Source organism: Aquarana catesbeiana, linkage group LG06 (genome assembly GCF_042186555.1).
Source record: "Aquarana catesbeiana isolate 2022-GZ linkage group LG06, ASM4218655v1, whole genome shotgun sequence".
Classification (NCBI taxonomy): Eukaryota; Metazoa; Chordata; class Amphibia; order Anura; family Ranidae; genus Aquarana; species Aquarana catesbeiana.
The window spans coordinates 154,069,338-154,090,947 of NC_133329.1; the positions used below are offsets into that span (position 1 = coordinate 154,069,338).

The 21,610-nt window shown below is 44.3% G+C and overlaps 1 protein-coding gene and 1 pseudogene across 2 annotated transcripts in view; both read left to right on the top strand.

The window, feature by feature from the left end:
- Positions 1-21,610, top strand: part of PARN (poly(A)-specific ribonuclease) — a 287,911-nt gene that overhangs the window by 257,663 nt on the left and 8,638 nt on the right. For both annotated transcript variants that reach the window (XM_073591082.1, XM_073591083.1), the window contains one exon: positions 12,533-12,708. In XM_073591082.1, the coding sequence (XP_073447183.1) occupies positions 12,533-12,708 (176 nt within the window). The remainder of the gene's footprint in view (positions 1-12,532; positions 12,709-21,610) is intronic.
- Positions 1,386-1,504, top strand: LOC141101976 (5S ribosomal RNA; annotated as a pseudogene).

Below are 21,610 nucleotides of genomic sequence, written 5' to 3' on the forward strand. Positions count from 1 at the left end.
GGCTGAACTCTTCCCCCCCCTCTTCATGAGGCTGAGTATAAGGGAGAACTGAAAACTATTGGCAATGCCGTTTTCTTTCACCGCCCCTACAGGGGGCGGCTTCCAGGTCTCTTTCACTCCATCCCTCCCTCACTCAGCCAATCCCGTCGGATCGGAGACCCGTGCTTGCACTGGAAAACTTTTTTTGAAAGACAAAGGAGGGGGGCGCAATGCGAGGTGGGGGCGAGGCTTAGTGCGGCGTTGGCGTCCTCCAACGCAGCAGTATGTTTTGTTTTTTTTAAAAAAAAAAACTCCATTTGTGCTGGCTGAAAAATTGTTGCAGAGACATGAGAGCAGAGGGAGCATGAAAGAGGTTTTGGCGACACACGCATTTCCTGCTTAACACATTTACTATTTGCATGAGGCTGAGCATTAATGGCAGTGGCTGGACTATTGCTCAAGCAGTGGAATGCGATTTCTACTGATAGTACCTCTGCTTTGTGCATCAGGCTAAGGTCAGAAGGGAGGTTAAAACACCCCCAAAATAGAGTTAAAAGGGTCCCCCTCAAAGCTCTGGAAAGCCTACTCATCTCTACACATGGCATCCTCCCCTGAGAGGGAGTGGCTGGTCAGAATAAGCATCGGGGCCATGAAATGTTTGCAACTGTTTTCAACACTGCAGCCCCTGTGTATTTTACCAAAAATCTTTTTTCCCTCAGTCATGATGGGTTTTTAAAAAAAAAAAAAGTTTAGCAACTTTATTTGCACGGGTTCTCTTCCATTGCCCAGGACCCTCAAACTGAGGAACTAGGGGTGGGAGAAGACTAATCCCCTCAGGGGACCGTGGTGAGGCTGATAACTCCTCTTCTGAGGTGTCAAATGTGGGGGAATCGGCTTTTTCAATCTTAAGATTGCTGTATGGTCCATTCCACATTTATGCTCCCTTAACTGAGTGTTTGGGTTCGCTAAAGCCTCCTCAAACTACGCATGCCTTTTCCTGTCCATTATTGTTGGAAAAGCTTTTTTTTTACATCTGAGAGGATCTCCCAGATAGATTATTTTTCCTCTTAAAGTTTTTTACACTTTATCCTATGGTGGAGGAAATTCACTACGTAGAGTATACCAGCAATTAACGCTGCTATATCTGTGAATAAGAGCTTTTTCCTGTTAAAAAAAAACAAAAAAAAAAACACACTTTTCTCTGGCAGATTGAGCAGCCTGCACTGACAGTAATTGCTTAATCTTTGTGAGGCCAGTTTAACAGGTGTTCAGGTATCCTGCTCAGCAGGCCCAGGATCTGGCAGCTTTATATTTGCAATAATTGCTTTGTGAGTTTCTATTGTAGAACCTCCACAAGGTCCTCCTGCAGGTGCTTATAAACTAGCCAAATGCACACCTGCTGAGATGCCTAAGGCCACATCACCCTGAAAGAGCCCAATCTCGTCTGATCTCAGAGGCTAAGCAGGGTCAGGCCTGGTTAGTACCTGTATGGGAGACCACCTGGGAATACCAGGTGCTATACACTGTTCTGTGCACATTGTTGCTAACACAAACGGCTAAACACATGAGTGCGGGAACGCATGTCAGCGGAGGATAAACTTGCTTTCACCATGCAGAAGCTCCTGGCTAGTCTTCCTTTTGTGCTGAAACAGCTATTTGAGAATGTTTGGATAATTCATCCAAAGAATTTCTAGTGGGAAAATTACCCCCTTTGCTATGTGAGTAAATATATTTTCATTTTTAAAGCTCCTTTTGTGCCAGGGGCATCAGCCTCCAGGCATTCATAATGGGTTCTGCTGTCAGGTTCAAAAGGTAATCCTCAGAATTAACCCCAGGGACAAAAGAGGTCTTGGGGGAGGAAACCTACAAGATACTGAAGCTTCCTTATGAGGAGGCCCTCTGCTCGCTCAATAGGGGGGATTCTTCTGCAGTTCTCAAGGATCTGACGGGAAGACGAATAGGGGACTTCCTCAGTAGCTCCAAGGTTCAAGCTGGAGTTCCAAGTGTTCCCGTCTCCTTTTTTTTTTTTTTCGGCTACCTGGAATACTTTAAGTTGGATCCTCAACCTAGAAAAATCCTCCTTAAAACAAGGAGATTGCAGTACTTAGGGCTGATTATAGATGCAGTCCAGAAAAGGGTATTTTTGCCCCAGGAAAGAATCGGTTCCTTTTAAAGGAACTGATTCGGTTGGTCAAAGCAAAGAAGAATCCTTCTATTCATCTTTGCATGAGTTTATTGGGAAAAATGTTGGCTTCTTTCGAGGCCATTCCTTATGCGCAGTTTCATTCAAGACTGCTGCAAAACAGTATCCTGTCAACTTGGAACAAGAAGGTCCAAGCTCTGGACTTCCCGATGTGTTTATCTGCCAAAGTGTGTCAGAGCCTCAATTGGTGGTTAATATCCAAAGATCTTCAGAAAGAAGAATCCTTTCTACCGGTTACCTGGAAAGTAGTAACAGATGCCAGCCTTTTGGGATGGGGAGCAGTCCTGGAAGAAGCGTCTGCCCGAGGGAAGTGGTCCAAATCAGAGTTGACCTTGCCCATCAGTTTTCTAGAGATTCGGGCAGTATGCCTGGCCCTAAAGGCTTGGACGCTCAGACTATGGAATTATCCTGTCAGGATCCAATCCGACAATGCCACAGCTGTGGCTTATATCAATCACCAAGGGGGCACAAGAAGTCGTGCGGCCCAGAGAGGTGAATCATATTCTGTCTTGGGCAGAAAACAACATCCCTTGCCTATTGGCAGTTTTCATTCCAGGGATGGGGAATTGGCAGGCGGACTACTTGAGTCGCCAACAATTTTTCCCGGGAGAATGGTCCCTTCACCCCAACATCTTTCTGTCAATATGCCCAAAATGGGGAGTTCCGGACGTGGATCTGTTTGCGTCCAGGTTCAACAAGATAGACAACTTTGTGTCGAGGACAAGGGATCCGATGGCATGCCGATTTTCCATGGGATCAGTGACTGATCTATGCGTTCCCTCCTGTTCTGCTGCTTCCGCGTCTCCTACGCAGGATCAAGCAAGAGGGAAAAGAGGTGATTCTGGTGGCCCAGGAGATCTTGGTTTGCTGAGATCATAAGGATGGCAGTAAGGGGACCCTTGGACCCTGCCCCTGTGGCCAGACCTTCTCTTGCAAGGTCCAGTGTTCCACCCTACCTTACAAATGCTAAATTTAACGGTTTGGCTATTGAGACCCACATTCTAAAGGACCGTTGGCTGTCAGCTTCAGTAGTTTCTACCTTGGGTAATGCTAGGAAGCCGGCCTCCAGAATCATATATTATAGAGTCTGGAAGGCAGATGTCTCCTGGTGTGAATCCAGGGGTTGGCACCCCAGGAAATATATCATGGGTAGGATCATTATGTTCCTACAGATGGGATCAGTAATGAAGCTGGCCTTGAGCACTATCAAGGGCCAGGTGTCGGCCTTATCAGTGTTTTTTAGATGACCACTTGCTTCACACTCTGGTTCGTAACCTTATCCAGGGGGTAACGTGGATTAATCCTCCAGTTAAGTTACCCCTGAACCCTTGGGACTTAAATTTAGTCCTGTTGGCTTTACAAAAACAGCCTTTTGAACCAATTCAAGATATTCCCTTGATCCTCTTGATGAGGGAAATAGTTTTCTTGGTTGCCATATATTCTGCAAGGAGACTATCAGTTGGCTGCTCTTTCCTGTAAAGAGCCATGTTTGATTATTCATAAGGATAAGGTTGTATTGCGGCCTCATCTTAATTTGATCTAATTAAACCAGGATATTTTACCTTCATTTTTTCCAGAACCTCGTTCTGTGGAAGAAAAGTCACTACATTCTCTTGACGTGGTTAGAGTGGTCAAGGTCTATTTTAAAGTGACTGCTCAGATTCGTAAAACAGATTTTTTGTTTGTGTTGCCAGAGGACCTAAAAGAGGACAGGCAGCGTTGAAATCTACCATTTCTAAATGGATTTGTCAAGTGATTGTTCAAGCTTATGGTTTAAAGAGGAAAATTCCTAATTTTCATATTAAAGCACACTCCACCAGGGCTGTTGGTGCTTCTTGGGCAGTGCATCACCAAGCCTCCATGGCTCAGATCTGCAAGGCCGCAACTTGGTCTTCAATCCATACATTTACCAGATTCTATCAAGTAGATGTAAAAGGTCATGAGGATATCGCCTTTGGGCGCAGTGTACTGCAGGCTGCAGTAGAAGTCCTCTAGTCTCTTGGTGCCCTACTTTTGGTTGTCTTCCTCCCTTCAGTTGGCATTGCTATGGGACATCCCACATAGTAACTACTATGGCTGTGTCCCCTGATGTATGAAAAGAAAAGGATTTTTAAAACGGCTTACCTGTAAAATCCTTTTCTTTGAAGTACATTAGGGGACACAGAGGTCCCTCCCTTCTTGGTATACACGTGCATTGCTTTGATACAAAACTGAGGTACTCCCAGTAGTCGGAGGGATTAGATAGGGAGTGCACTTTTTGTCTTATGGGCGTGCCAGCGTCCATCACCTGAAGGTGGCCTATTACCCACATAGTAACTACTATGGCTTTGTGTCCCTTGATGTACTTCAAAGAAAAGGATTTTACAGGTAAGCTGTTTTAAAAATCCTATTTTTGTTGGTCCTCACTTTTTATACATCACAATCAAATTTTCAATTTTTTTTTGTGGGTTACACATCTTTTTTAGACCTTGTTCACACGGGTGGCCAGGGGGAGCAGTAAAACCAATTGATGAGCCACGGTTTTCTTGCACCTCCCCCAGATTGCCCACCTAAAAGATCATGCATCCACTCGAGGTATTAGGGCTTTGCTATGCTGCAAATGTTATAACCTATGTTGCTTCCAGCTTGAAGTACTGCCCCCAAACGCCAAAAGCTTTGGTTGTAATTGTGGTGCAATATTTACGTAGAAAATCCATGTTTTGCTTTGTAGGAAAAAATAGTGGGCATTCAGGAGGTGATGGTATCGGCTCCTGCATGCATGGCTGCTGCTGTGACTGCCCTCTTAAAAGTGATCCAGTCACTGTTCAGAGGGGTGGTAGAAAATGCTGCAGGTGTGACTGAGCCACTTTCAAAACAATTGGAGGCTTGATAGTTCATGTTTCAAGCACATGGCACACTCGCACAGTTTCAACATGAGAAGCCATTGTCTGTACTTGTGTTTTATTCATGGAATCGGCTACAGCTTCTAAAGTTGTGGTTTCATTGTGAGATAGCCTACCTGAACAGAGTTTGCCTCGCTAGCATGAACTCAGACAAAACTGTACCCAAAACCATTTTTTTTTTTTTTTGCGTCACTATAGACACCGGACATTTTCAAACACAAATATCCTGGCCTTGACGCTTTTTAATGTCTGTTTTTCTTCTGTTGCATGCGAAGGTACTGTTCAACAATCTGGAGGAGAAGAAAAAGTTGGGCTTTTTTCAGTTTTAAAAAAACGATAAACTAGGAGTAGTTTTAGAAATCTCTGGGAAATTGGTCACTGAAATCCTTATATTTCTAGCGGTTAGAGGCTGCTGTATAATTCAGTGGTGTCCTTAGACAGTAGGGTCACAATTCTACATTTCCACATCTCGCCCACACGAGACTTTCTCCCTTGTCAGAAAAGTATTGGGTTGTTTTATGCGGCATGTTTCTTTACATCTCTCACAAAATGTAAGTAAAATAACAGCTCTCAGATTAAACTGATAAAATGAAGAATTAATAATTCTTCAAGACAAGCCAAGTATCTCAGACATTTACAGAGGTAATTAATCATGTCGCTTCCCTTTTTAAGTAGTCCTGCATAGTACTTTCAGGCCATACTGGGAATAGCATTCATCCTATGTAACAGAACTTTATATCCTTTAAATTAAACATCTGGCTTGCAGATGTACTAATGCAAAGATCAATTTTTATTAAGTGGATAACTAAAGGAACGTGTAATACTGAATCTTACATTTAACTTAACTTTGTGGTATGGTCTCAAAGGCTACAATATTCCGTTGCTGAAACGGTTGTCGTCCAACCATTTTTTTTTCTGCATCCCTTGTTTGAAGCCTCACAGTAATTATACCAAACACTTGGTGTATAAAGGCATTTTTATCTTTGCTTTAAGATCCTATCTACAAGTATTTGCATTCCCCTTTCCTGTACACCTTTTTTTTTTTTTTTTAATTTTCATTTGTGATATTTTTTTCCATTTTCTTTATTCAATATGCCAAATACTTTAATTATTTCACTGCCATGTCCGTACGCTGTACGGACCTACAGAAGTGCCTGCAGGTGGCCAAGTCCATACGCCACACAAAACCTCAATTTCTTTCTCTGCTATAAGCTCATGGTCACTTCAATGACCATAAACTTATAGCAGAATTGTTCAGCAGACTCTGCTGAACGATTCGACAAGCGAATTGCAACCCGCTGATCAGAGTAAATATCCCCTAATGTGATTGCCCCCCCCCCCCATGCTGCCGCTTTCCTGTCCTCTGCCTCTCCACCTTCCGCCACTAACTTCCATCTAAAACTGCTACCCCACTCTCCATTTCTATCCCCTTCACCCCCCCCCCAGCAAACTCCATCCCCTGCAGCTACCATGATTAGCCAGCATCCCTTCTCCTCCACTCCCGTCTTCTGGTGCTGCATAGGGTTTGGGGGGGGGGGGGATCCAGATGTGTTCCCTCCCTCTCATCACGCAGTTCACTCCCTATACTGCCCTGTACCCCTGATCCATGGCTGCTCCGAGCGGCATCCCTCCTTCCCCTCCTGTCTGCAGCTTCTCCCTGCAATGATTTCCATTATCTGTCAGGCTGGGGAGTGCGGCGGGGGGGTTTGCGTTGCGGGTGGGGGTGAAGTTGGGGCTTGGTGGTTTGATAACAATGTTTAGCAAGCCCCCCCCCTGTAATAGAGGGGGTGCAGGCAGCAATCACTACAGATTGCTCCTAGACCTCACACTGACAGCTGATACATAGTGACAATCGCGGTTACTATGTATCAGATTGTCATTTTTTAAATGAAGGAGGAATCTCTACAGATTTCTAATTTATTCAAGTAAAGTGCTGCAGAGAATTTCTGTCTCAAAGATATGGGGGTCTGTTTAGACCTCTGGTATCTCACCAAAAAATATAAAAAGGAAAAACAAAAAAACAGTAAGACCCAATGACTTTTTTGGGGGATGGCATCCACCCACACAGTGACGTCCCCCACACTTAACCCTCCTTGGCTTCCTCGGGAGAAGCCGGAAGACTATAGCAAATATTAATTTGCTATTGTCACAAGTGGGTGGGTTAGGGGTGCAATGCTCTGCCCCCCGAACCCAACTTTTTTTCAAGCCAATTAGAGCCTCAGGCTCTAATCATGTGGCTTGTAAAAAAAAACTCCTACAAATGTATGAGTCTGGCACCCTGCAGGACGGCTGTACCTGTAATGGACCGGCCACTCCTGGTAAGAGCCCTTTCACAAGGATCGGACTCTGTCAAGCAGATCTACCTACTCAGCGGGGGATCAGTCTGCTGATCCCTGCTGAGCAGGCGGATGACAGGTCCGAGTCCGCTCCGCTGATGCAGAGCGGACACAGGCCGCTATTCTCTGTGGGGTGGTTGGATGGAAACAGACCGCCTGTCCAGTTCCATCGGATACCATCCAGTCTGATTTGCTAGTTTGAAGGGATCCCCATCCCTCTGTTTTTAGCGGACTGGACTTGATCGGATGCACGCGGGTGTGAACGGACACATCAACCTCTGCGCAGAGAATAGGTGGTCTGATTGGGCTGCCTAAAAAAAAAAAAAGACAGGCAGACGCGATCAGCATGCTTGTGTGAAAGGGGCCGAAGGCCTTGTTCACACAGGGCATACACAGCATACCTTTTACAGGGATGCACAGGTGTTCCTTGCATCTCTGTGCAGGCAGTCCAATTGCTGTTATTTGGGATGTAGCACCGGCACTAACAGAGCGGTTAGTCCCAATTTTACATCCATGTAGGTATGCATGCATGTCCCTGAGCTGTCACACTGTCTGCATCCGTGCTTCAGATTTTCACTATTTCTCAAAAAGGCGCAATTTAAAATATACAAATTTATTAACTCAATACAGGTTAAGCTTTCATATTTAGTAGGAATTCAGCAAGAATTTTCTAAAATTTGCTGTGTTTTTATCTGCTAAGGGTTTGTGTATTTTTTGCGATTTATATATTGGTTTGATAAACAAATATGTGCATAAATTCTGCGGTGTCTAAAAAATCATTAGCACCTTTTTATTCTACTGATCATGTGCTTGCCAAAAATATATAGTTTGGGGTAACTGACGGCTATAAGTGAAAAATAAAAAAGCAAAGGAAAAATTTTAAAAAATGGTCTGGCCAATGTACAAAATGGAGCACAGGGCCTGGCAGCGAAAGGCTTAAAGATGCAAAACATATTTTGTAAATTGTATTTTTGGCTGCAATTACAGCTGCAGGTACTTTGTGGTAAATTCATCCAACCTCTGTGCAGGTCTGGGTTTTGCTATTAGCCCAATCTTTTTGTCATAATTCCTCTAGTGTGAGGATGCATGGGGAAATAGGTGGACAGCAATTTTCAAGCCTTTCCACAGACTCTCATGGATTGGTCTGGACTGTCAAACCAGGTAACCACCTTCCCCCCCCTTTTTTTTTTTTTTTTTTCTTCACACATTGTCTTCCACATACAGTTTTGCTAACTCCAGTTGGTACCTGGTGTTTTTGGCTCAGAAATTACTGCAAATGCTGAGGCGTTTGCACTATGTAATTTATTTTCTTTTTATAAATCTTGAACCCAAAGGTTTGGACATGAGTATTGTTGGCATAGAATGCCAATAGTTCCTGATTTCCTTTCCTGAACCTAGTCGCCAAGTCTTTTTGTAAAAAGAAACTCTATAGCAAAAAGTAATGGTGGTAAGAGGCACCTGTGCCTGTTCCCTCTTTTGAAAGGAAGGGGATGGTGAACTATTGACCCATTTGCTAAAGAGCCGTCTAAATATAATTATTTTTTTGAGTAAAGACAAAAGATATTCGTACTTCACACTGTTGAACACTTTGACATTATTAAGTGAGGTCAGCGCTCTATTACCTGAATTGTCCACTGAAATTATTACATTACATTTTTATACGGTGTTCCAAACGAGACCTCAATGATTGCAACCTCCTATTGTTTGCTACTGACGTGTTGTGTCATCATGCCAAGATCAATAGATGCAGGATGAATGCTTCAGTAGCTCATCAAAAATTCAGTTGATCATAGCCATGCTTTCCAGGTCAATATCTGAGTAAAATCAGTGATTTTAACAACTGGATCACCACAAACAGCTGATTCCCCCCATACCCCCCCCCCGCCGTTTGCCTTCCAACTGTATCTTGGAGCCCCCCGGAACTTGTTTTTTGCTCACTTGCGCAAAGTGATACTCTCATCCGCATAGAGCTAAGTATTGCTGCCATGTACAGATGTGACAAATAACCCCCGCCTCCCGAAAAGGTAATGTACTTGAACAAATGACACACAAAAAATTAACATGGTGTATTTTTTTATGATCTAAATGAACAAAAATGCAGATTTGTCAGATAAAAGGTGTGTACAATTACCACTTCAAATCCATGAATTTATAATCCAATATTCCATAGCAGGTGTCATGATTGGGGAGTATGCAGGTGGATCCTGTCTTTAAGCCTTCAGACATCTAGGGTCTGGTGGGCTTTGTATTGACATGTGGTGTCATGATGCCAAGATCAATAAAGCTCTTTAAGCCCCCAGAAAGAAAGGTGTGGATGCCCATGAATCTGGCAAGGGAATTTAAAAAGATGACCGAGTTATTTGACGTCAATTATTCTACTGTAAGGAAAATACTTTACAAGTGGCATGGATTTCAAATTGCTAGTTTGCTCAGGACTGACTGGCTCAGCAAATTCAACCCAAGCGCTGACCATTTTATTACTAAAGTCTCCAATAACCCAGGAATTTCATTGCAGTCATCTAGTATATCTTGCAATGATTGGGGGTCAGTATGCATGCAACTACAATCCGAAAGAATGTGTCAATTCAACCTTCATAGAAGGTGTGATTAGAAATGGCCTTTGCTATCTGAAAAGAGCAGTAGAGCAAATAGGGAAAAAAATGGTGACTGTGAAGCATGGTGGGTTAAAATGTAATGGTTTGTGGTTTCCTCTCCTGCTGCTTCTGGGTATAGACCACTTTGAGTCACCTAGTCACCTATACATTATGCATCATATCAAAGTGTGATTGATGAGATTGCATCTCTCCATTAATTGAAGTTGAACAAAGACTTTCAGCACAATAAAGATCCAAAGCACATTAGCAAATCAACAAAGAATTGCTAAAGAAATCTGAAATGGGCTATGGACTGCCCTAGTCAAAGCCTCAATTGATTCCCATTGTAAATTTGTATGGGTTTTTGAAACTGTTGGTTTCTGTGCATGAATTGCCAGACACCTTGCAAGTCAAGGCATTTTGCATAAAGAAGGGGTCAGAGTTGAAGTCAGAGACTGGTGAACAATTACACTAAATATCATTACTGCTACAGGGGGCAATACCAGCTTTTGACCTTCAAGGAAGAGAAACCACTTGATCTGGACACAGACAACAAAATAAGCAGATACCGGTTTTAGTCCTTTTCTTCTAAAGCAGGGGTCTTTAAATGGTGGCCCTCCAGCTGTTGTGGAACTACAAGTCCCATCATGCCTCTGCCTGAGGGAGTCATGCTTGTAACTGTCAGCCTTGCAATGCCTCATGGGACTTGTAGTTTCGCAACAGCTGGAGGGCTGCCAATTTGAGACCCTTGTTCTACTAGCTATGTTAATCATGCTTTAGAAGTCGCATTCAACTGGACATTTTCTGTAACGCTGAGGATGTTTTGCAACTTTTTAAAGCATCCTGTCTATTTTTGAGCGTCAGGAATATAGTCTAGCATTTTATAGGCAAACCTTTAACTTGAACTGGTTCACAAGTGGGGTAAAGGGTTTAAAGTAGCCATGCCTAAACATTGGGTAGGAACCTTCCAATACCATCTCACCCAGATTAACCCTCTTTTTAAAGCGGTTCTAAAGTCTAATAATTTTTTACCTTGATGAGTTTCATGCATTAAAGTAAAAAGTTCCACTAGATGTCCCCCCCCCCCCCCCCCCCTCTCTAATTACCTACCTAAGACCTCTCAATTGGCACCGCTGGCAATGCTGATGTCTTCCTCTTCTCACAGGACAGCCAGAGCAGTGGCACCCATAGGCTTGATGCTTTGTTCCTGAACCCGAATGTAGATGTGTATCTATCCCATTGAATACATGAAGACCCACAAAGGTGAGGAGGCTGGGGGGAGATTCTATGGAACCATACGATACCAGAGAAAAAAAAATTATGTCAGAGTATAAGCTTAAATTACAGTATTATATTAAATTCATAGTTAAAGGCCTTTGTGAAAAGGCAGCATGGTAGGAAGTGTCACATAAGAGTTGTAACAACTAAAACAATACAAAGACCTTTTTTAAACTATGAATTTAATATAATACTGTAAGTTTAACTTTCTGGTATCGTATAGTCCCATAAATTCTCCTCAGGCCTCCTCTCCTTTCTGAGTCTTTTTATCACCTGATGCTGTCATTCAAATCCTGTGAGTGAGCGAGCAGGGGTGTGGCAGAGCCAGGCTATGTCTATGGACACGAGCACGTCCACATGGCTTAATATGGGGGGTACTCAGGAGAGGAGAGTCCTGGCTGGGGACCCCAGGAGAGGAGGTAAGAGGCTGAGCTGGGCAATATCTTTGCTCAGAGCAGATAAGTATAAACATCTTTTTATTTTAGGGAAAAAATAGCTCTTTAGAAACACTTTAACTTTGCTCTGGTGGTTTTGGAAGCAATTTACAGTTTATTGTTCAAGTAACATGTCTGAAATACTAAATGTCATGGCGCCAGAAAATGGGTGGTGTAATGGTTTAGGGATCTTTCACACCACCTCCCATTAGGTTCTTGGATTATTAACGCCTGTGTTGAAACCTTTAATGGTGATTGGATTAGGGCAAACGGAGAAACCTTTGTGTCTCAAAGTGCAGGATATGTTCCTGATACTGCTGGAGCAGAAGAAGCTGTTCAAAATGGCAGTAAAACATCTTCAACATTACAGAACAAGTTCAGTTGAATATGACCAACTACGCAAATGACCTAGGTAAATGAGAGCCCACAAACTTGTTAAACTTTGCCCGCACAGCCGCATCATCCATTCACAGCAATCTGTGCGTGAAAGAGCTAGAAGTCCCCTCTGCCACTGTGGCAGACAGCTTGCAGTTCTCAATGGACTGCAAGGGTGCTGATGAGCACACTTATTCCATTTACTCTGCCTACAGCTCTGTAACTGAAAGACCTTGTAGAGGTATGGGCAACAGAGCTGCAATCCTCAGATTTTTCACAAAGGTGGATTTGGCCTTTTAATTTGTTTTTCAGATACATTTTGAGTACAAGTTTGCTTTATAGAAAACAGAAGTCATATTACCTGGTGGCTATTTGTTTTTGAGAAGCAGATTGAAGTCTAATAGATGAAAGAAAAAAACAAATTAATAACATTTACTGAACATCTTTCTAGCTTTGCTACAAGCCTTGTTGCAAGGAGAAGTATGAGTCCGATACAGGAAGAAGCAGTCTCTGAAGATGTTGGTGATCAAGGCCAGGAAGGTGAAGGTTCTGCTAACCCTGGAGCATCGGAAGCCAAAAAGAAAACTAAAAGTCGCAAGCGTCAAAAATTAGAAACCGATCCAGCAGGTAAAGTTTTGGATTTCATTATCTTTTTAGGTTAGGATCTGTTTTATTTTTACTGTAAACTTACCCTGTCCCAGTGGTATATCTAGCAGACCACTTCATTACATAAGAAACTGAAGTGGCAGCCTCAAAAGCAGATGGTACTTTTGGGGTACTGGGCTAAATGTGAAGGGTTGTTGTTCAGCAAGAAATGTTTTACCTTTTTGAAAGCACTTCTGATCGGCAAAATCAGAAGAGGTAGGCATTCCACTAAGTGTTCTTAGTGAATCCTAATAAGCTGTCTAGAAAAGTGAAAGTTAGACTATGTCCTTGTCTCCATTTCATAGGCCAGCTTCCAAGGGCATAGATATCTTTAGTCGCCATTTAGTGGATGGAATGGATATACAGGCCCAGGGTGTGTTGTCATGATGTAGTCAAGTCTAGCACAATCGGGGGTGTTTTTATGCAAGTGTCATTATTCGGCTCTTATACTGTGTATGGAAAGTAATTGTCATGGATTTAACTATGATCCAGTAATTTCAGTGCAATGTGGGCAGTGTCTTGACTTGGCACAAAGCATCCAAGTTTCAGACAGTCCGGATTCCAGCAGCTACCCACTGCTAATCTAGCTTTCTTTTTCTTCTTTCTTTTTTTTTTTTTTTTTCCCCTGTTTTTCACTGGTATTCTGACCTCACGCATGCTCTGTCTTCGAGGACAAAGTAATTTAGTTACATAATTAGATTGAAAAAAAAAAAGGCACAAGTCCATTGATTTCGGCCTAAAATCTAAATGGATACATAAAAAAATCCATAGGCAGAACTCTACACCCACAACCAACCCATGTGGTGTTTTTCAGCTTTTAAGAGCTGTAAGGAGTGACGTATGCTCAATTAGGACCTATATAAAAGAATCAAGCCCTTAAAGGAATGGGAAAATTGCTCAATTTATTGCTTCCATGCAGAAATATTTGTGGGGCTGAATTCTTGCTGCAGAGGCCTATACACACTTATGTCACCCCTTGGCATTTTTCATGTTTTGCCTCACAACCTGGAATTAACATGGATTGTTTGAGTATTTGCATCATCTAATTTACAGAACATGCCCACAACTTTGAAGATTTTTTTTTTTTTTTTATATTGTGAACATAGGACAAAATGACAGAAAAAGTCAATGTGCATACCTATTCACCCCCCTAAAGTCAATACTTTGTAGTGCCACCTTTTGCGACTATCACAGCTTTGGATAAGTCTCTATGAGCTTGCCACTTCTTCCCACTGGGATTTTTGCCCATTCCTCCTTACAAAACTGCTCCAGCTCCTTCAAGTTGGATGGTTTGCGCTTTTGAACAGCAATCTTTAAGTCTGACCACAGATTTTCTATTGGATTGAGATCTGGGCTTTGACTAGGCCATTCCAACACATTTACATGTTTCCCCTTAAACCACTCAAGTGTTGCTTTAGCAGTGTGTTTGGGGTCATTGTGCTGCTGGAAGGTGAACCTCCGACCTAGCCTCAAATCATGCATCGTGGTACAGGTTTTGCTCAAGAATATCCCTGTATTTAGCACCATCCATCTTTCCCTCAACTCCGACCAGTTTCCCAGTCCTGACTGCTGAAAAACATCCCCACAGCATGATGCTGCCACCATGTTTCACTGGTGGGGATGGTGTTCTTTGGGTGATGTGATGTTTGGGTTTGTGCCAGACATAGCGTTTTCTTTGGCCAAAAAGTTACATTTTAGTCTCATCAGACCAGAGCACCTTCCTCCATACATTTTGGGAGTCTCCCACATGCCTTTTCACAAACTCAAAACGTGCCATTTTGTTTTTTGCTGAAAGTTATGGCTTTCTTCTGGCCACTCTGCCATAAAGCCCAACTCTATGGAGTGCACGGCTTATTGTCGTCCTATGTACAGATACTCCAGTCTCTGCTGTGGAACTCTGAAGCTCCTCCAGGGTTACCTTAGGTCTCTGTGCTGCCTCTGATGAATGCCTTTCTTGCCTGGTCTGTGAGTTTTGCGTGCGGCTCTTGGCAGGTTTGCTGTTGTGCCATGTTCTTTCCATTTGGTTATAACAGATTTGATGGTGCTCCTAGGGATCATCAAAGATGTGGATATATTTTTTTATAACCTAACCCTGACTTGTACTTCTCAACAACTTTGTCCCTTACTTGTTTGGAGAGTTCCTTGGTCTTCATGGCAGTGTTTGGTTAGTGGTGCCTCTTGCTTAGGTGTTGCAGCCTCTGGGGCCCTTCAAAAAGGTGTGTATGTGTAATGACAGATCATGTGACACTTAGATTGCACACAGGTTGACATTTCACTAATTATGTGACTTCTGAAGGTAACTGGTTGCACCAGAGCTTTAAATGGACTTCATAACGAAGAGGGTGAATACATATGCACATGCTAATTATCAGAAAAATATATATAAAACTATTTTTCAGAACTAAACTAATTTTACTTCACCAACTTAGACTATTTTGTTCTGATCCATCACATATAATTCAGATTAAAAAAAACATTGAACTAAAGGCTGTAATGTAACAAGATAGTTAAGCCAAGGGGGGTGAATACTTTTGCAAGGCTCCGTATAACTACTTTCCTACCAGGCCAATTCTGACATTTTTCTCCTACATGTTAAAATCATCATTTTTCCCAAGGCGTCTTTCAGGACAGCACCTGAGAGATAGCGACTCCACCCACCGGAAACAGGAAACACCTTCTTCCTCCAAACTTTAAAGGGAGGCGCCTCCCTACCATACCTCAGTTTTTGTGTTTCCTCCGGCCCGGAGGGAACATCTTTTTGAAGGGGAGTCAAGGTCTCTCAGATGCTCCTGGGAGACAGGGCTTCCTTTTCTTTTTTTCCTCCTTTAGGAGACCCGCTGTCCTCCCGGCCTACCCAAGCCTTTGCAGCGGTAGCAATCGGGCTCCTCTTCCCCTCCTGGTGCTCGGTGAGAGCTGTAGACCCGGTGATCCGCGCGGTCGTAGGAGCGGCAGTGCGCGTGCGCCGCCGCCATGTTTTTTGGTCGGCAGGCGCGGCGGAAGTGACAAGGCGGGTCACTGGGTCAGCAGAAGCGTCATTTCCGGATGCAAGGGGGGAGGAGGGAGGACAGGAACTGGCGCCTACTTCCGCTTCCGGTCCGGTGCAGATGCACTATGGGAGTCCGGAAGCGGCATATGAAGCCACAAGTGAGGAGCTGCATACCAGAGATGGAGGACTCAGCGTCTGCAGCGGTGGGGACAGGCACAGGCGCCAGTAAAGCTCAGGTAGGAGCAGCAGTTTAAGTCTGCCTTTCTTCCTTTTCCTGGGTTTGGTCTATTTTCTTTTTTCTTACCCCCTAGTGGCAAGGGGCCTGTCTGGGCACTAGAGGCTGACTGGTTTCTTCTTAGTGCACCTGTGGGTGATTCTTGTGTAGCTGAGACCGGGTCTCACTAAAAGGTCCCCTGGTTTTTTTCCCTTTTTTTGTTTTTTCTCTCACAGGCTAAAAGTTCTGACCCAAAAAAGAGATGTCCTTCTTGCAGGGCCAAAATGGGAGAAAATTGGAAAAAAGTCTTATGCAGTACATGCATCACTTCTTTAGTTAAGGAGGAATCAGCTTCGGTTTGTGATGATCTGGTTGCCTCTGTAAAGAAGGAACTATACGCCACGATTCAGACTTTTCGTGACTCTTTAGTTAATCCAGCTGCTAGTCAGCCATCCACTTCTGAGGCTTCCCAGGGTTCTATTTCTTTCCCCATGGTAGAAGCTTTACCTGAAGGCTCCTCTATCAGGGAAGAGCAGTCCCCTACTCCTTCCGTTAAAGATTCAGAGGAGGAGGGTGAGGAAGCGGAGGTGGCTCCTTCCAAATTTAAGCTTTCCCTAGAGGAGGTAGACGGACTCCTTAAGGCTATCCATGTTACACTTGGCTTAAGTGAGGAAAAGAAGGAGTTATCTCTTCATGACCGCATGTATTCAGGGTTAAATGAGCCTAAGGGGCGAACATTTCCGGTTCATTCGGTCATTTCTGACGCCATTACTAAAGAATGGCAAGATCCAGAGAAAAAGCCCTTTTTTTCCAGAGCCCACAAAAGGCGCTTCCCTTTTGAGGAGGACCCTTCTGCTGTGTGGAATAAGGTGCCCAGGTTGGATGCGGCCTTTTCACAGGTCTCAAGATCCACAGACCTGTCTTTTGAAGACATGGGTGTTCTAAGGGATCCAATGGATAAACGCATGGATCTTTTGCTCAAGAGATCATGGCAATCAATCATGAGCAATTTAAAACCAGCAATGGCCACAACCTGTGTAGCCAGGAATCTGGAATACTGGGTGAACCAACTTAGATCTCATATAGTGGCAGATTCCCCCAAGCAGGAGATCTTAGATTCCTTTCCTACCCTGATTTCTGCGGTTGCTTATATTGCTGATGCTTCGGCTGAAGCTATCAAAATGTCAGCTAGGTCTGCAGCTTTAGCAAATGCTGCGAGAAGAGCTTTATGGCTAAAAACCTGGCCAGGTGATACAGCTTCAAAGAGTAAACTTTGTGGTATTCCCTTTTCAGGTGACCTTCTTTTTGGCCCTGATCTAGATAATATCCTAGACAGAACTGCCGATAAGAAGTCCTTTCCGGTCAAAAAGAAAAAGCAGACCCCAAAACGTCTTTTTCGACCTCAAAAAACTCAACAGCAACAGCAGGAAAATAAGTTTCAGGGCAGGAGAAAAAATTGGTCCGCGCAAAAGGCGAAGGGCAAAGGCGGAATTCTCTTCCGTCCTCCTTCACAGGCCGAAAACTCACAATGACTCATCTCTGCAGGTCGGCGGAAGATTACGAGAGTTTCTTCCGCAGTGGTCAGTGATAGCTACAAATCAGTTTATTCTGACCACTCTCTCGCAGGGTTATACTCTCGAGTTTTCCAGAAGCCCCCCAAGAAGGTTTCTGGTAACAAATGCTCCTCGAGATTCAATAAGGGCCCTGGCCATGAAATCCTCTCTGGAGGAACTGATGCAACAGGGTGTAGTAATCCCAGTGCCACCAGAGGAATGGCACGAGGGCTTCTATTCACATGTCTTCCTGGTAAAAAAACCAACAGGAAGATTTCGTTTAATTCTAAATTTAAAGCCACTAAACAGAGCCATCAAATACAGAAGGTTCAAGATGGACTCAATTTTCACCGCCAGAAATCTTCTGACTCCAGGTTGTTTCATGGCGTCAGTGGATCTAAAGGATGCATACCTGCATATTCCAATCTCATCCCAGTCCCAGAGGTTTCTCAGGTTGGCGGTAAGGTTGGAAGGCAGAATTCAGCATCTGCAATTCAGAGCCCTACCCTTCGGGCTATCATCCGCACCCCGAATTTTTACCAAAGTAATGGCAGAGGCCCTAGCTCCGCTGCGTCTTCAGGGAATCGCAGTAATTCCTTACTTAGACGATCTGCTATTTTTCGCCCCCTCAAGAGAGGAATTGAGGAGCAATTTAAGCAGAGCATGCAGCCATCTGGAGTCTCTAGGTTGGATCCTAAATCTCCAAAAATCTTCCCTGGAACCATCTCACTAGATTCGGTTTCTAGGGTATATAATAAATTCGGTAAGCCAAAAAATTTTTCTTCCTTCAGAGAAGAAAGGAAAAATCCAGGATACAGTGTCTTTTTTGCAGACCAACCAGCAGCTGACGGTAAGATTGGTCATGTCAGCCCTGGGTGTTCTGACTTCGTCAATGCCAGCTGTTCAGTGGGCAAGACTACACTTCAGACATCTGCAGGTTTTTCTTCTGAGATCTTGGGATCACAATTTGGAATCCCTAGACTCAGAGGTAAGAGTTCCAACCCAAGTGAAGAGGTCACTATGGTGGTGGAAAAGGCAGGATATCCTATCGGAGGGGTTAGTCTGGGCCTTTCCAATCGAAAAAAGGCTGACAACCGATGCCAGTTCCTGGGGTTGGGGAGCCCACCTAGAAAAGGGTTTCACTCAGGGAAACTGGTCCAGGAAAGAGGCGACCAAGTCCTCAAACTGGAGAGAGCTCAAGGCGATCGACTTGGCTCTGAAGTCATTTGCTCAGGGGCTTTGGGCCCAGCATGTTCAAATACTAACAGACAATGCCACGGCCGTGGCTTATATAAACAGGCAGGGAGGTACAAGGAGCAAATCGCTGCAAGTACTAGCCATGAGCATTCTTCGTTGGGCAGAAGGACACTTGCTGTCTTTATCAGCAGTCCATCTAAAGGGATCCCTGAATGGGGTAGCGGATTTCCTGAGCAGAAACACCATTCGGGAAGCAGAATGGTCGCTGAACCCAGAGGTTTTCGCCATGATTGTCGAGAAGTGGGGGCTGCCAGAGGTGGACCTGTTCGCCTCAAAGGAGAATGCCTTGGTTCCGCAACCCTAAGCAATCACGACGGGTCACTAGGAACAGATGCCTTGGCGTATCCATGGAGATTCCATCTCTGCTACGCTTTCCCCCCATTCCAGTTAATTCCCTTAGTATTAAGAAAAATTCAAAGGGAAACGGTACCGGTTGTCCTAATCACGCCTTTTTGGCCAAGAAGGGCTTGGTTTTCAACTGTTCTGAAAATGGCGGTCAGGCCTTATTGGCATCCGCCCCTCAGGCACGATTTACTATTTCAGGGACCAGTAAATCACCCAGAGGTAGCCACTTTGGCGCTCACAGCCTGGTATCTGAAGAGCAGCTCTTAAGGACCAAAGGTTTTTCCAACCGGTTAATCTCAACGCTATTATCCAGTAGGAAAAGGGTGACTAGAAATATCTATTCCAAGGTCTGGAAGGTTTACAATACATGGTGTAATTCATCTGACCAGGACCCAGGGAGTCTTGTTACCATTCTGGAATTTTTACAGGTTGGTGCTGACAAGGGACTAGCAGTTAGTACCCTGAAGGTACAGGTGGCTGCGCTAGCAGTGTTCCTAGAAAGATCTGTGGCCTCAGATCCGTTGGTAACCAGATTTTTCAGATCCCTTACGAGATCCAGACCAGCACTACTTAAGTTGTTTCCCAAATGGGATCTGTCGATAGTCCTCCAGGCTCTAACAAGGAGTCCCTTTGAACCTTTGGAAGAAGCGCCACTCAGATATCTCACTTTTAAGTCTGTTTTTTTTGATTGCCATGGTCTCTGCACGCAGGATCAGTGAGCTTAATGCTTTATCAGTTAAGGAGCCCTATTTATCTATCTTCCCAGATAGGGTTATACTTAGAACAGATCAGAAATTCTTACCAAAGGTAGCTTCAGTACAAAATCGTGTTCAGGACATTGTACTTCCGACCTTCTGCCCCAACCCAGTAGGGGAGAAGGAGACTTGTTTTCACATGTTGGATGTTAGAAGAGTTTTGTTATGTTACTTGGAAAGGACAAAGCTCTTTAGACGTTCAGATTCTCTGTTTGTGCTATTTTCAGGCAACAGGAAAGGTTGCCAGGCTTCTAAAATCTCTTTAGCAAGGTGGCTGAAGCTAGCCATTTCAGAGGCTTATTCGCATGCAGGTGTGTCTCCTCCAGCAGGAATTTCTGCACACTCAACAAGAGCATTAGCGGCCACTTGGGCAGAGAGAGCTGGTACCACCCCTGAACAAATCTGCAAGGCGGCAACTTGGTCGAGTTTTCACACATTCGTGAAACATTACAGGCTGGACCTCACATCTGCTAATGATCAGGCGTTTGGCAGAAAGGTCCTGCAAGCTGTTGTCCCGCCCTAAGGGGGTAAGTCTCTGTTATCCTCTCTGGTGCTGTCCTGAAAGACGCCTTGGGAAAAACCAAGTTAGACTTACCGGTAACTTGTTTTCCAGAAGTCTTTCAGGACAGCAACATCCCGCCCTATTGTATTGTATATACTATGCTGTGACTAACGTATGTGTTTATGTGTTCCAGCCGGGGCCGGAGGTCTTCTCTACTACAACTGAGGTATGGTAGGGAGGCGCCTCCCTTTAAAGTTTGGAGGAAGAAGGTGTTTCCTGTTTCCGGTGGGTGAAGTCGCTATCTCTCAGGTGCTGTCCTGAAAGACTTCTGGAAAACAAGTTACCGGTAAGTCTAACTTGGTTTTTTTTTGCTAGAAAATTACATAGAACCCCCAAACATTGTGTTTTTTTTTTTTTTTTTTTAGCAAAGACCCTAGAGAATACAATGGCGGTCATTGCAACTTTTTATCTCACACAGTATTTGCGCAGCAATTTTTCAAATGCGTTTTTTTTTTTTTTTGGAAAAATTTTGTGCTTTAAAAAAAAAAAACAAAACAGTAAAGTTAGCCCAATGTTTTTGCATAATGTTGCCTCAGTAGGCTAGTGTTGGTCCACAGAGTGATCCCTTCACCAGGACATGTTTCATCAGATATGTCTCTTATGGGGCACTACCGAGGTAGACCTGTTGGCGTCCCAGCCTAACGGAACAGTACTGAGGCTTCTGGCAAGGTCACGGGCTCCTCTGGTGGACACTGCAGACGCTCTGGTGGGGCCGGTATAGTCGGATCTATGCCTCTCCTGCTCTCAAGATTCTGCCACGGCTTTTGTGCAGGATCGAGGCCGACAGGATTCCAATCACTCTAGTGGGCCCGGATGGTCTTGGTACACCGACCTGGTGCGCTTGGTCGCTGACGTCCCTTGGCGACTGCCTCTCAGGGAGGTTCTACTGTCACAAGGACCGATCTTCCATCCTGCTTCAGTCGCTGTTTATTGAAGGCCTGGCTGTTATGAGCCAGGTGCTGAAGTTACAACACCGCTGAAGGCTAGGAAGCCTTTTCTCTGGGAAGATTTACCACCGGACATGGATAGCATTCATATCCTGGTGTGAGGCGCTTGCCATTTACCCTTGTTCTTTCTCCGGGGCTCGGATTTCGACCTTCCTTCATGGGGGATGTTGAGCAGAACTTGGCCTCGAGTACCATCAAGGGCCAGGTGTCGGCCTTGGCAGTTTTCTTCGGTGTCCCCTGGTCTCGCACTCCCTGGTGCGTACTC